At 37.8% G+C, this 16,189-nt stretch overlaps 1 protein-coding gene across 1 annotated transcript; it reads left to right on the top strand.

Moving 5' to 3' along the window:
* Positions 1–13,027: 13,027 nt before the first annotated feature.
* LOC104609352 (protein BIG GRAIN 1-like A) lies at positions 13,028–14,974 on the top strand. Its single transcript, XM_010275643.3, has one exon. The coding sequence runs from the start codon at positions 13,526–13,528 to the stop codon at positions 14,873–14,875; it is 1,350 nt and encodes a 449-aa protein (XP_010273945.1). The 5' UTR covers positions 13,028–13,525; the 3' UTR covers positions 14,876–14,974.
* The last annotated feature ends 1,215 nt before the right edge of the window (positions 14,975–16,189 follow it).

The raw sequence follows: 16,189 nt of genomic DNA, 5'->3' as shown, positions 1-16,189 counted from the left end.
ATGAAATCCACATTGTCTTCTGAACTTTCTTCTTGCATTTGCTTAGCTAGGAAGTAAGCTGATCGAACTGAGAATTTTCCATTTTTACTACCTAACTAGATTAATTTATCATCCTAGGGGTTAGAAAGAATCTCACTGAATTTTTTTGGGCAAAAGCAGAAGGAATAATGGAGTTTATCATTTCAGTATTCCAACTTCTGTTATCTTGATTTATTAGGTCAGACACACCCCAAGGTTCTCACTATTTTCTTGCCTTGGGCTCATTAATTTGAATTCACTTATGTTTGGTATCCAAGGATCATCCCATTTCACCCATGCAAAGCTAAGAAATTAGCAGCCTTCATGGGGATGGAGGAATGTCTTAGAAGGGAAAAAAATCCTAGTACTGGAAAGTGGGCAGTGGAACCAGCATTGAAATCTATGGTTTATAGTCATACTCATACATATATGAGTGATGAACACTTAAACGGGTTTCCAACTTTGTTTTGTGGGCAAAAGGATGACTTTTAGGATTATACATGGCATTTGGATAATGAAGACCTACGAACAGTTTCTAAAAGAATATATCGAAATGTAAGCAGGAGATAAACAATAATTCCTCGTACAAATGTACCTACTTATTAGTTGACACTTTACTGGGTAACGTTCAATCTTCTGATACTCTTATTCGTAGACTGGTTGATTGGTGTCTTGCCACCTAATTGTGTACCACAGGTATGAAATTGCTATTGTACATTCCAAAGAATATATATTTTTCTTTTTTTTATCGATGTCCAATAATAGTTGATTATAGGATTGTAGCTAACAGTCACCAGATCACAAGCTAGCTTTCTTATATTTTCGTCTATGCAATTTTTAGACCGTTTCAACTTTAGGTTGTGTTTGGTTGGATAGATAGTAAGAGAAAAATAGTCTGTTAATAATTTTTCCTATCTTAATTTTTTTATGTGTTGCTGTTTGGATAGGGATGGCAAATCCCCCCCCCCCCCTCCTTCCCCTCACGGGAATGGGGATAGGGAAATTTTCATCTTCATTGGTGAGTATGAGGTGGGGAGGGGGAGAGCACTCCCTGCCCCGTGGGGACCCCAATCTCCACTAATATATGTATATATATATACATACATTTATATATGTTTATATTTATATATGTGTCTATACTCTATATATTAATATTTTTAAAATAATATGGTTGGATATGTTTGAATCTTTTCTAATATGATTGTAATTTTTAATTATTTTATTTTTATTTTTTTAAATAAAATAAAAAACAAAAAACAAAATGACTGACATTATAAAAAATCATAGGGACTGGGGGATGGAAATCCCCGTAGGAATGGGGATAACGTTGTCCCCTTAGCGGAGACGGGACTCCCCATCCCTGCCCTTCCCCGTTGCCACTCCTATGCTTGGATATGCAACAAGTATGAGATTGAAAATGACCTTGAGATTATGATGATCTACGATTACAAGAACATTAGTCCTCTTTATTCAATTGTCGATTCCATCATAAATGTTACTAATCTTGTTGTGCATCGGTGAAATCCATCTCACCACCAGCTTGTTGCCACATGGCATCTTCTGACTCGTGGTCGGTTTTGCCATGCCACTAGCAAACCAAATGTAGCCTAAAAGCAAGGACTAAAATATCGATATGACTGTTCGGTATTAGTATGTATTGATAAGAACGATAATCACTTTTTTAAATCTTATATATAACCATTACAGGGTTGGGATAGAATCTTGGGTTGTTTTAAATGTTAAAAGAACTAGTGTATCACTGTATCCAATCATATATAGGTGCATCAATTTGGACATAATACCTGGTATATTGTATCCATATTTTAATCCTTGTCTAAAAGTAATAAAAAAAGCGTAAATGATTGGTTCAATTTCCTTATGATGTACACGTTGCATGAACTACAGATTTTTTACCTTTAAGAAATAAGAATATGGTATTCGTTAGTCTAATGAATTCAAAAAAAAAAAAAAATTCCTTGTTTGTATTTTGGTGATACGCCTAAATCCCCCATAGGGGGTCATTTCAATAACGCAGATCCACTCCTTCTCTCCCTTTCACTTCTTTTTTTGGAGTTTGGATCTTTGAACCGTCGCATTAGTGACTTAGCACATGCATCTCCTCAGAGTCTCTTTCTCATGTCTCTAATCACAAAGGCTAAAGAGGAAAGGCCCCATTAACAGATAAAGAAAATTTTATAGATTCTGAGTGAACAATGCCAGTGTTACTAACCAGACGCTAGGGTAGTAGGCGACAGAAAATGGGTGGGGGCTAGCGAGGGGGGATACCATCAATCTCTTTAGAGCTGTGAATGGAACACATTGAATCAGATATAGATTTGTTTATACTCGAATTCTAATTGTCCATCAGATTTGTATTAAATTCAAATCAAAGTTGGATTGCAAGCAGATATTGGATAGTAAAAAATTAAATTAAATTAAAAATTATTAAGTACTATATTACTAATAAAATGAACTAAAAATGATTTTGATATTGTATTTTAATGAACAAAATGAAATGAAAATGATTCGTATGAAACTTGATCCAATGACAATTTAATAAAAACATAACCACAACATTCAAACCAACTTCACCATCATCATCCATGCCTTCTCCCAACTATATCCCAACTGAGGGTGTGGCTCAGCATGTTAGTTGGTTTGTTCCGGCAGTGACATGGATTCGGTTCCCTCAGGCACCTACTCAGGAGTCTGGATCTGCTGAGCATGCTTCTATGACCATATGGCGGTTGACCACGCATGAGAAGATAACATCTGTCCATATACATGCTAACTTTTTCTGAAATTTGGAGACAGAGACGGGGTAGAGGGATGAAAAAAAGAGAATTTTTTTTGAAATTGAGTTTGATTTTTTTTTTTTTTTTTTGTAGCTAACGGTGGGGCTTAACACCCCTCCATTCAATCAGAATTTATAAAATTTTCTTTATCAGTTAATGGGGCCTTTCCTCTTTAGTCTTTGTGATTAGAGACATGAGAAAGAGACACTGAGGAGATGCATGTGCTAAGTCACTAATGCGACTGCTCAAAGATCCAAACTCCAAAAAAAGAAGTGAAAGGGAGAGAAGGAATAGAAGAGGGAAAAAAAAAAAGAGAAACTGAGAAGATGCGATCTCGTCCTGTGTGTTGTGTGTTTGTGAGGGGAAAAAAGAAAAGGAAGAAAAGAAGTGTTGTTGTTTCTGTTCTCTTTGATCACAGCTTCCTTTCTCGGGATTGCTAACCACAACTTTCTCGTTTTTTGCCTCTCTCAAACCAAAATACTTTAGCAAAAGCTGACCCCCTCTCTAGTTATTTTTATGGTCCTACGTTTCATATATAGATGTATCTTAAAACAATGAAAAACTATTATCTTGAGTTGTGCACAGCCTCCAGAGTGTACAATTGTTTATTTTGGACTCCACAATTACTTAAACTAAAAGAACTTCTCAGTATAACAGGCGGCACTGGACACCCTGTACCTAAAAGCAAAATCTATTGTAGAACACCCACATTCTTCCCAGTATTTCACGGGTCTCATCCCTCTGCTGATAGCTAGTTTGGACTCATTTACGTGTTATGTTGATTAATCATTGGTAGCAACTTGATTAGCTGAGTCAATTCAGCTCAATTCAACCAAATTAGGGACGTTTTATTAAACAATATCTACTCCACCGTGCTGTGTTTGATTTGATAGAAAATAATAGAAAAACAGAAAGTTGAGGCCTTGAGGGGAAGTTTTTAGGGATTTTTTTTTGGGAGAATGACGGTTTAACCCAGGGTCAGAATTTTTAGGCTCAAAGTACAGTTGAAGTGGGTGCTAACTCAGAATTGATGCCAATTCACGAGCCAACATTAATGTGTAGAGTGAGAATTTTTGACATTTTAAATGTTTATAGCTCTACAGTGGAAATCAGAAATCCTGTCGGTACTCCATTTTTTTTTTTTGGCATAGTGGTGGCACGTGTTCTTTCAAATGACAGCTGACAACCAACCGGATTGTTATAGGGTATAGAAGTTAATATATGATGATATGGAGAAGAGAAAGAGGAGGATAAAGACAGAGAAGCAAGGTGAGACGTATTACAGAGACATGTCTCAGACAAGAGGGGACAGTGCTTCATCTGCTAGTGGTGCTGTTGGTGGTCCTTGTCTCCTCCCTCCCAAGTCCCAACCTCACCTTCCACTCGGATTAGTGTGAAAGAACAAACAGAACCAATCAACCCACAGGCCACAGAGCCACAGAGCCAGAACCCCCTCTCTTTTGTTGATTGCTATATTGTCATTCTTATTATGGTCGTCGGTCCATGTACAAACAAGTATATTGTTAATGGAACATCGTCAAATACAGCCAGTCACATTACTCATCGTAGATGAGAGTTAATATGATATAGGAATCCAACGGTTCTAGCCCAATGAAGGCAGCCTATGCACTTTCAGGGTTCTAAGATTGACCCCGATGGTTGGACTGTTTGGCCTGGAAATCATCTAGACAACTGGTTCTGTTTTATTTTAATCCTAGTCTCTGGCTAATAGCTGTTGAATTGGTCAATGACTCATTGATCCAAACAGTCTAATCGTTGACTCATTTAACCCGTTTAATGGTTTTGACCTTTTTTATTTTAATTATTATTATTTTTGGACAATCACACTATCAACCGATAAAACGGTGACCAGAATAATTCTAAATCCGGGTCAGTTTTTAAAACATTGATCCCACTTAAGACATTACCTGTGCCTATAGTAAACAGGACTGAAAATCATCATCTTCACCGTCTAATGTTTTACTTTTATATCCAAGCTTTTCAAGGCCCAAAAACACATATTTTCCTATTTATAATCTAACGAACCTTCCCACTCCTTGTGACTTGAATCCTGCCTTGCCTTTACTCGGATTGGAGTACAGCCTATTACCAAAAACAAAAGATTTTTTTTAGTAGGAGTCGCGCAAACACGTACTCCCACTACCACAAATTATATGGTACATTCTCCCACATGGGTATAATTTAGATAGACACCCTTCCTAACTAAGTGCAACGGAAGCCACCCACCTAGGCCATGGGCCCAGTGAATTGAGGAAGTTATTATCTCTCTCTAAACCTTATATTAAATAAAAAACAATAATGCTTAGTTGGGGGTGGTTTGTTTGTTTACTAATATACATGCTGGAAGGGTCCGGATTCATGTGCTGCTGCTCGAACGTGCCCTTCAAATCGAAGGTTTAATCCGAATGTCAAATCTGGTCTGTTTTTTCGGAAACAATTAATGGAAATAATCACCGGCTTTGGCTAGATCCTACAAAGTAAACGATAATAAAACTGTTAATCCACTAAATGCAAAGGAGAAAACAACAAAGATGAAAACGTGGAATATTTCTCTACCTTAATTTGATTACCTGCCTAATTTGGACGGTAATTAACTAACTCATCTTGTGGTTAGTAATATCTGATGGGTGTTCGTTCCTTTTTATTTTTTTCTAATTAAGGGTGTTGTGTTGAAAGTGATAGATCAATCACATCGATGAGAAGCGTGGTGATGATTGATGAGGGCAAAGAGTGAGTCGGATTAGGTTTGTAGTATTGCACAGTATGAAATCTCAAAATTTGGCTTTTTATGAAGTTAAATGTGGGATCCCCATTCCCCACTGAGGCCTGTGGGCTCCCACGGAGAAATGGGGGGTTGACAAGAATAATGAAGCTGATTCTTTGTCTGCATTCTTCCAAAGTCTGTATATGGGTGGAAATAATAGAAGATGGCCCCTATCTTCTCTAATTAAGATTTATATAAGCCACCAAATTAATGATATTTCAACCCCCCCCCCCCCACCCCCTTTTTTATTATTATTATTATTATTTTTAGTTTCCTGTCTTCTGGACAGATGATACGGTCAATCAACACTTACCATCAAATAGAGAATCCTATAGAGATTGGCCATGATTCACATCACTAATTCAGTGATGATCGACATTTTATGCGAGTAAAAGCAGTTTTAGTGCTCTAAAAGATGGGAAAAGAGAGGTAAGATTTGATCAGTAGATGAGGTTAAGTTGTTTGATCAATTTAGAGTGAATATAATTTTGGTAGTAAATTAAGCACTGGAAAAGAAAAGAGAGGATTCGTTAGTTAGGGAGGGTGAAGCGCATGATGAAAAAGTCTTATTGGCCCACACTCCACAGTGCTCTAAAGTCTAAACAAAGCTCATGTAAAAATTAGTTATAAGAACAGGACGCAGATCAACCTGCGGGTGGATAGGCAAATTGATAATTGCTTTCTGAGGACAGCAAATAGTTTTCACGCAGATTAGACATTTTGGATGCACGTCTGATTGTGTTAACAACAGCTATTTGATTTAATATCTTGTCGTCTACCAAATTAAGCCTAAGCCTCATGTTATGGACCTATGGTGGTGTTCCATTATCCACCTCCCATCAACGATATATATGCTTCCTAATATCTGACCTGAATTCCTTTCCTCAGAAGGCTAAGGGTATGCTTGATGGGTCCTCCCTTATTCCAACATTGCCCATGATCTGAATGGAATCTATCTACTCAATTTGGCCTCTCTCTCACAAATTTTCAATAATTGTTGCCAATGAAACAATTTGTATACCACATTTTTCTTATTAAACCCACGCTTTATTCAATTAAATGCTCGAGTACATCTCACCATCTTTGTAGAACATGTTTTGCCATGATATGGGTCCCCAATAACCTTTACAGCAAGGTTTCAAACTATGGATAAGATACATACCAAATACATCTCTTTTTCGGACTCAGTGTCATGATACATCCATTGAAATATTCCAGTATGTTAGGTTAGGCCCATTCCACCGTTATATATATATATATATATTAATGATTTAAAAATATAAGTAAGAAATAAATATCTTGCACATTATATATGCTGATGTTGGTTTTTTGTTTTCTTGTACAAATAATAAATTTATCATCATCATCTAAACCTTATTTCAACGATATGACCATATGAGATCGGCTACATGAATCATGTTTCACCATTATAATGTATTATTTCACATGAGTGGTCAAAGTATATATGTCGTTTCTTTTGTGTTTATTCCGTAACATTCCAATATTTTTCCAAATGTATTAATTTTATTAGGGGTGTTTTGAACCGTGGCCATATATAATAAATTTGATCGCTATGGTGCGTTTTAGGCTATGGTATACTTGTAGTACAGTGGTGTGGTATGTTTCGACTTTCGAATCATTGAGATTTGAGATATAAATTCCTTTGTCAAAATTTATATTAAATCAATGTATATTGAATATCCCAAGATATGATATTATGATATGGTCTAAAACCACACTCAAGTACTAGTTATTCCAACATATTTGCCATGATACATTCCAATACCAAATGAAATGGGTATAAGACCACCATTTATGTTTTGCTTGACACTTATACTGCATTAGGCAGTAGGTAATTAAAATGAAGGTGAAAAGAATCATCTTCTTTAAATATGATATTCAATAGGAAAACAAATATATTTTTCCTAACTTTCTAGATATTTAGTCTAACTAGAAAGGCAAAACATAAATGGTTGAGAAGTGCATGGATAAAACAAGATTTGAACAGTGAGAGAGAAGAGTGTGTATCAATTACTGAAACAAAACAAAAAAAAGAGAGGACCCAATTTTTTGTTTGGAAAACAACTTTTGTAAAATCAGAAAACATGTCATTTTCCTACAATCACTAGTCAGCTTTTTGTTTTCTACTCTTTGATTTTCTTTGCATAATCCATGACAAGCTACACAATGTCCCTACAGGATAAAAGAGTTGTACCACAGATTAGAATGCCTTTGAAAATCATATATACAGGAAAATTGGATCTAGGTGCAATTCTATACAGAATGGATTGGATTACTTTTTTTTTGTTCTTCTAATTACAAACAAACACAAACCTCTTCCACATTTATAAACCAGTAAAGTATCATGGGCTGTCACCTGTGAATACCATAATTGAATCATGTATTTACCCTAATGGATGGAAATCAAGTGTGTATGTGTTAATGGATGAAAATGCAGTCATTTTGACCACATAAAACATCTTGTATTGTCTTGCTTGTCTTTAGTTTATTTAGAGACCTTTTTTGTTTTTTTGCTTAGACTACAAAACCCAAATTTCAGAGTCGTAGTAGAAGTTTAAAATGAATTTACAATTAGTTTTATAATATTAAAGGGTGAGCTAGTTAGGATCTGCTGCCCATAAATATAAGATCACCATGCATATCCATGAAACACTACAGAATATTTTTCCATGAATGACAATTGAGATGTACTCGATACCTGACTGTACAACGTCTTGCTGGTAGCAGATCTGGACTCATTAAGGGTCCCTAGACTAGCTTGGTCTATTCCATATATGCATGGGAAGGGTGTGATCAAATCGGGTCGGATTCTGGTGGTGACAATGCTTATCATAACCCGACCTGTTTGATTACTTGATCATGGGAGGTTGAATGAATTGTAAATTTTATATTAACTTGAAGGAAGATAATAGGTAGGCGGCAAACAGAAGATAAATGGATTGTGGAAGTGAACAAAGAAGACGAAGGCCCAGCTCATCCGCATCTCTGCTTTTACAGACTTCTTTATATTCAAGTTTTAGTTTTTAAATTTCATTCTCTCTTTCTCCCTCACACACAAACACACAAAAGAAAAAGAACGGTGCACACACATATAATAATCGCTCTTCTCTTTAATCTTAACACATCTCTTCTAAATCCTCTCTCTCTCTTCAAAGGAAAAAAGGATGAAGATTAGCCACGAGGGCAATCATTAGTGCATCTAAACCCACTAACACAAATTAAAAACCTGACTCCTCTTTTCTCTCTCTAGACCCGAGGAGGGTGCAGGAAGACAAAGACTCAAGTTGTGAAACTCTGTATTTACTCCTTTTAGTTAGTCTTAACGGAACCTCATCATCACAACTTACTTTGGTTTGAACATTTCTCAACAATCAAAATCTATCTCTCTCTCTCATCCCATCATCTCGTAATTAGTAAGTAGTAATATCGCACAGTTTTAACAGCATTCAATAATTATAACCTATTTTGGCTCCCTAAAGTAATATTTACAATATGGGTAATAAGCTGGTGGAGTGGATTATATATAGTGTGTGTAAACCATTAAATGTATCTGTGCCCTGTTATCATAATTATTCATAAATCACACATCTTCTTCACCTTCATTATTTAATCCTAAAGTTGACAGGTAACTGTCTACTCCTTTCTAACATCAAATTTGCAAAGTTCAAGCAAGTGGAGTAACCCTTCTTCCTCCCTTTCTCTTCCTAAGTAAGTGCAACATGTAACATAAAGAGTCTAGATTTGATAAGCATACTTTGTAAATATACCGAATAATCAAGGATTAAAATATTGATACACTTATACTAAAAATTGGTATTGATCCATATCAATATATCTGATACATTTAAGGTATTTATTTAATTATTTTTACTTTTTTTTTTTCATTTTAATCGAATTAAAGGGATGAGATTAATCATCCCAAAATTTTAAAACTTTTAAAAAGTTTGTCTTAATGTATCCATGTGCATTTGGATGTATCGACATAGATAAAAAATGTATTATATCGATATTTTAATCCTTATAAGTAACTACATAATCAATGTATGCCACGCGTATTGTTACTTCTTCACTGGATGTATCAGAAAGTATATATAAATACGGGTCATGTATTGTACACAGTATGTGCTTATTAGACATGCTCATCAACGTCTGCCTACGAAATCCAAACTCACAAAAGAAAAATAAAAAAGAAAAAAAGAACAAAGGTTATTCCCCAGCAATCAATCTTGACACGACTATCGTCACCCACTGGGACCATTAACTATAGATGAGGCAACGGAGGACTAAGATGGAAACTACTTGGCTTCATAAATTACATTTAACTCCAAGAAAAACTTGATAATAATAATTAATAATGTTAAAAGAAAAGGAGTTATAATTTGGATCTCACCAAGGCCATTGGAATGCAAAATGTAAATAGGAAATAGTATCTCCATGTTCTAAAAGGCAGAAAGATTATGTGGGTCAGCTGTCCCTTCACACAGAGATAACATCTTCTTCTCTCAAAAAGTAATAAAGGGAGAGAAGGGAATTAAAACTTTTTCTTATTTACGACAAACCGAAGAGAATTTTGGTTTGGGTCCTTCCCTAAACCCTTTTTAACATCCGCACTATGTATTGAGTAATTCAGTTTCTAGGCCCATGGGCGGGGCCTTCTTTCAGCCTGTCTAATTCACTTTTGACACCGCCCTTTTAACTTAAAAACTTCTCTCAAGCACAGCCACAGCGCTACAGCGCTACAGCACTACAGCGCCACAGCTCAGTAAATGGGAATCTATGAATCAGGGAACCCATTATTCTGTTTATGGGCTATCCGTTGATTAATCCAATGTCTCAGCTTTTATTTTTTATTTAATGGATATGATTTTCGTCCTGTGGGTCCATGTACATCAGAGAGGGGGTGAGACACCAAATTAACGGTCTTGGTCAAGTGGACCACATCTTGCTCTTTTATTTCCTAATTTCTTTTCTTTTCCTTTTTTTTTTTTTGAATGGTGGGCCTGGGCCTGGGCATGGGCTACCACCTCGACACAAATAATATGTGTGTAAGAGGTAGTACCTTAAGTAATGATGAGGTGGCTAATTAAGCTAACCCATGGGTTTGGAAAGTTAATTAGTCCACTGAGAAATGAGAAATGAGAACTCCTAGCTCCCTCGTGTGTGCTGGCGTCGACACTTCCCCCACTATCTCTCGTCTCCTCCTCCTCCTCCTCTGTCTTCTTAGTTCAAACATTGTGTTCTTCTTTCTCTAATATAATATCATAATATCTTATGTATATGGGAATACAAGGATTGGTGAATCGGTTAGCACGTGAATACGGTACGGATGCCTTTTTTCTTTTCCTTTCCCCCCTCTCTCTCTCTCAATATATATATATATATATATATTGATAGAGATAAGACAGAAGAACTTGTTAATGAAGATTTGTTTCTGCTCACAGTTTATTCTTAGCTAATATTAGCTAAGTTTGTTTACGATTTGGCATAAAATGTGGGTGCGCCAGCTCAATAACCCCATCTCTCCACCAAACCAAACCAGAACCTTCCTAGTTCCTACCGCTTGTTCTATTACCGCCTCAGAGAGAGAAAGAGAAGTATGGGTTAGTTGATATTGCGTCGTCCACCACAGTGTATTCCACATAGAGAAACTCTGGAGGAGTATGGGAGTCAGGACCCACCTCAAATGGGACTCCTCTCCAGTCTCCTCACCTTCTCAAACAGTTGATCATCATTAAGACTTTGTAACTTAACTGGTTTTATAATTGTTTGTATGGCATGTAAAGCAGTCTAAATAATTTCTTGGATTTCGTCCTGGGCAGAGGGTCTGCTTCTAGACCTAAAGCAATTTGCATATACCTAGCTACCTATTTAAATATGTATAAACGGCTAACGAATTAAACCGTTTTACTTGATGGTCCCGTTGTCTTGCCCCCAAGTAAAAGATAAAAGATATGGTTTACTTGAAACGGTACGTGTACGTCTATCGTATCGAGCATGGGATAATGAACCATCACTGTTTCAGCTTCCAACACGTAGAGTTGCTCACGCATGTAAACACTATGCATGTATAGGCCAAGCTTTTATATAAAAGTACAAAAATATTAACAAGTTAAAAAACAAGCTACGTACCAATACCCCCAATGACTTTTTCTAACTACCCCCGATACAGTAAATCTCTTGGGAGCCAGGCCGGGGAATTACTTTATGGGTTGTTCATATTTTGGCATATCGAGCACTGATGAAAGGGTTGAGATTCTTTGTCTCTGCAACCAAGAATTGATCACCTTTGCCCAAATCATCTCAATTAATAAAAATCAGTGAACCAAGCAAAACAATTCTTAAATAAGAGCAGTATATATATAAGAGTATGAAAAGGATAAAAACTATGTAATGTCTCATGGCGGGGCGGTTGGGTTGTTGTAATCTGCTATTATATTTTTTATATACTTCAAAGATTATTGTAAGTCAAGAATAATTAGGTTTGTTCTTGGGTGTGTATCCCCTCTACACATGTATACTTTTGTTAATGGGTAAATCACTCATATCTTTCCTAGGTTTTTGTTCAAATATTTATGTCCATACCTTGGGTTGGGTTTATTTTCTCATAATTTATGTAGGCCGACCCCATATTATAGGCCTTGTGTTGGGGTTTACTATTAACTCACCCCAGCCCCTTTTACCAAAGTGTCCTTAACAATAATAAAAAAAAAAGTAAATATTTACCTCTAATATATTCACAAAATTACTCTCACTTATAAATATTAAATAGTGATAACCTTATCAAAAATTTGTTCTCTAACTTCTCATTCCCACTTTAATATCATGGCAATAAAAATTGTCCCCTCTACAGTCTAGACTACTAACATAATATTTAAAAGAATTAATGTTATTCCTATGCAACTACTACTCGCTTTTTGAAAGTTGGGAAACACTGTAAATTAATTGACAAATTTGAAACCAAACAGAGCTATAACCTTCCTTAAAAAAAAAAAAACAGAGCCATAGATGTAAATCATTTTAGGTAGATCTTCGAAAGCTATCGAAAGCTCTCGATAGCTGATTTTTAAAGATCAGCTAGTGTTTGGTAGTCAGTTCTTTTTAAAAGATGTGAGGGAGAAGATGAGGTTCAAATTCAAATTGAGAGAGTGTATAAAGAGAATAAAACTTTAATAAAAAATAATACAGTTACGTCATCTGCAGAAGGCTCAACTCAAACAAGGGGGGGGGGGGGGGGGGGTACAGTGAGTAGAATGTAAAAGGAGGGAAAATGTAAAATGAATGTAAACATGCGCGACGTCATCCAAAGGCCAACCAGGAGGCAGGACTACACAGTACTGACTACTACACACACGCGCGTGTGGCCACGAGGCATGACATGAGCCTTCCCTTCCTTTAAAAGGACACACCGCTCACTCTCTCTCTCTTGCCTCTCCTCATTTCTCTCTCCCTCGTCTCTCCCGTCTCTTCCAGTTCAAGGCGTGGTATATGCCTTTCATTACTTTTCTCTCTTTCTCTCTCTCTCTCCTCATTTCTCTCTAAAAACCGGTAAAAGAACAAGTCCTCAAGCACACCATCAATTGCACTGTCTGCCCATGTTTCCTTCTCCTCCACATTCTCTCGCAGTTAACAGATAGAATTAGACAGAGAGAGAGAGAGAGAGAGAAAAAAAAAAACAAAACAAACAACTGATACTCTGCTCAAGAAATGTCTACTCTCTCCGTCTCTGTTCTTTCACATGCCCTCGTTTGATTAATCTCTCTTGCAGCTTTTGACCCTTCCGCAGCAGACAGCCAGACACTAAAGCGAGATTAGCCCCAAGGCTTCTCCTGTTTGTTTTCCCGTCCTCTCTCTCCCTATTTTTCTCGTTTCTTTTTTATTATCTTTTCTCTCTATAAATCTTCTGAGGATGGATAGGTGGCATAAGTCGCTAAGAGAAGACAGATTTTGTCAAGAAAGGAAAATCCCATCTTTTTCTTCCACTCTCCTTGACGCGATTTACCGTTCCATAGACGAAGACGAAGGGGGAGAAGAAGAACTGGTTTTCAATAGAGAAGCCATGAGGAAGAAACAGAGCATCGCAACAGACAGCAACGTTAGAGGAAGCAGTTTCTTACAAGAAGATAGGGCGAGTCTTCGACGAGCCTGTATGATCGAGAAATGGATGGAGAAGAAGGTGACCGAGAAGGTCGTTTTCAGGCGGAAGTCTACCCCGGATTTGGACCCGAAGCTACCGAATGATCGAAAGTCTGTGCTCCTCAATTCGACTTCATGCTCTTCCGATTCTAGCTCCGCAGGTGGGTTTTCTTCCTCGGAAGCGGAGTCTGTCTACGGAGCAAGATCGAGGTCATCGGGTTTCACGGCGCAGAGGCCGAAACCGGTTCGAACTTGTATTCCGGCTTGGTCGGAGAAACCTCTGCAGTACTACGGTCATCAAGAGCAGAGAAAATTGCATGCTTTTGATGAAGCTAATCTTCGTCATCACCAAGAGAGAGATTCTCTTCCACAGCAAAAGCCTTCAAAGAACGAAGGTGGTCGTTTCATCAGGACCAAATCGAGAGCATTAAAGATCTACGGTGATCTAAAGAAGGTGAAGCAACCAATCTCGCCGGGGGGACGGCTTGCCGCGTTTCTCAATTCTCTGTTCACCGCAGGCAATGCGAAGAAGGCAAAAATCTCATCTTCGGCTTGTGGTGGTGGTATGGAAGATACGTGTTCGGAGAGGATTTCGAAATCGGCACAGGCGTCGACATGTTCGTCGGCGTCGTCATTCTCGAGATCGTGTTTAAGCAAAACCCCATCTTCGGGTGGGAAATTGAGCAATGGCATGAAGAGGTCGGTTCGATTCTACCCAGTTAGCGTGATCGTGGACGAGGACTGTCGGCCATGTGGGCACAAATGTCTCTACGAAGACGATCCGGGCCTGATCGTGAGACAAATGGCGGAGCCCCGTTTGATGAATGAGGATCTCAAATTCCACTTGATGGAGAAGAACAGGCGAGTCGAACAAGCAGCACGAGATATTCTCAGTAGCTACCAGCAGAAGAAGAGCGGTTTCGACATTAGAGACGCTGAAATCGATGTTTGTGACGAAGAAGACGATGAGGGAGATGACGCGGCGAGCTATTCAAGTTCTGATCTTTTCGAGCTCGATAACTTAGCAGTAATTGGTATAGATAGGTATAGAGAAGAGCTGCCAGTGTATGAAACAACCCATCTCGGTACCAATCGCGCCATCGCTAGTGGCTTGATTCTGTAGTTGTTCAACAGTATGTATTATAAGAAAGATGAAAGAAATATTGTCATCCTTTATGAATTTTAATGGATTGGGGGTTTATTTTACACCATCAGAGAATAATTAAGTGCTTACTTTTCTTTGGTTTTTGTATGAGCCTTTCTTCTGTTTTGGGTTATTCTTTAATTTAATTAGCGTATAATCAACGTTAATAAAACAGAAACAGGGGCCAAGGGCCTCCTTGGTTCTTTCCTTGAAAGAAGGAAGGATACAGTAGTCAATATGTTGATGAGAAGCGAGAGAAGGGGGACGCTGGGTGCTGCTTATAAGAAAAGAAAAGCAGAGTAGTAGCAGAGCAGAGCAGAGAAGAGCAGAATGGAAGAGAAAACTAGAAAAGTGAAGAGGAAGCAATATAGATTCAAGATGCTGTTCACACGCAAAATGGGGAAAAGGTTTGGGCGGAAGAAGACGAATTAAGGCAGGACAGATCTCTATCTCGATAGCGAGTAATGAAGCTTTTGCTTTCTCTGCGGCTGCGGGACCCTCACCCAACTTCCTTCGCTGTCTGTAGCCACGGAGTTGGGATGGCATTGGCGTCAGAGAGAGAGAGAGAGAAATGAATAGTATCTTACAGTTACACACATTCCTTATTTTATTCAAGGAGATCATGTAGGATTAAGCCTGTTTCTCATTCGTCTTATTTCGTCGGTCAAAAAGAAATTCCTGGGTATCTCATTCAAGCTTTTATATACCATTGTTCTTCTTTACTTTCAAAAGAATTACGAATATATACACAGATTTTGGGTGTCGATTTGCCGGGAATTATGTATCATTCTACCGGCGGCCATCATTCAATTAATTCCCCTCCCCCCATTCCCAGAAGTTTCTCTCGCCTGCGGTTGGGATGAGGGGGTTAATGTAGGTGGATGGTCTCAAATGTAGTAGACAAAAGACCATTGAACTATGCATTGATTCATTGAGACGAATGTTCTGACGTCCTTGGTTCCAAGTTGGAATCTCGGATTTTGAGCTTTTTAAGCTCAACGAACGTGGGCAACCCCTGACTTCACTTTTCCTCAAGTCATAAGATCTTAATACACTTGCGTATTAACCAAAGGTTTCAGAAACCGAGATGGTCTTCGGCTGGTTCCTCCTGGTTGTGACGGAGAGGAGACTGTAGGGATCGAAATCGAATCCATCCCCATCATGCCTTCATCTACGCATAATGGGCAATTGATGGTGATTTTTTTTTTTTTTTTTTTGTCCACAAAACTCGCTATTTTCACCTTTGCAGGTGGTGGCGACTCTGGATGAGCTACTACAAGCTACAAATAAAGG

This window comes from Nelumbo nucifera, chromosome 6 (assembly GCF_055504915.1).
Source record: "Nelumbo nucifera cultivar China Antique chromosome 6, China Antique-T2T, whole genome shotgun sequence".
NCBI classification, from domain to species: Eukaryota; Viridiplantae; Streptophyta; class Magnoliopsida; order Proteales; family Nelumbonaceae; genus Nelumbo; species Nelumbo nucifera.
The sequence above is the reverse complement of the archived record's forward strand: the minus strand, read 5'-3'. Positions and strand labels throughout refer to the sequence as shown.

Excerpts from the sequence above, each read along its gene's own strand:
- LOC104609352 (XM_010275643.3), top strand. The coding sequence starts at position 13,526 with ATGGATAGGTGGCATAAGTCGCTAAGAGAAGACAGATTTTGTCAAGAA.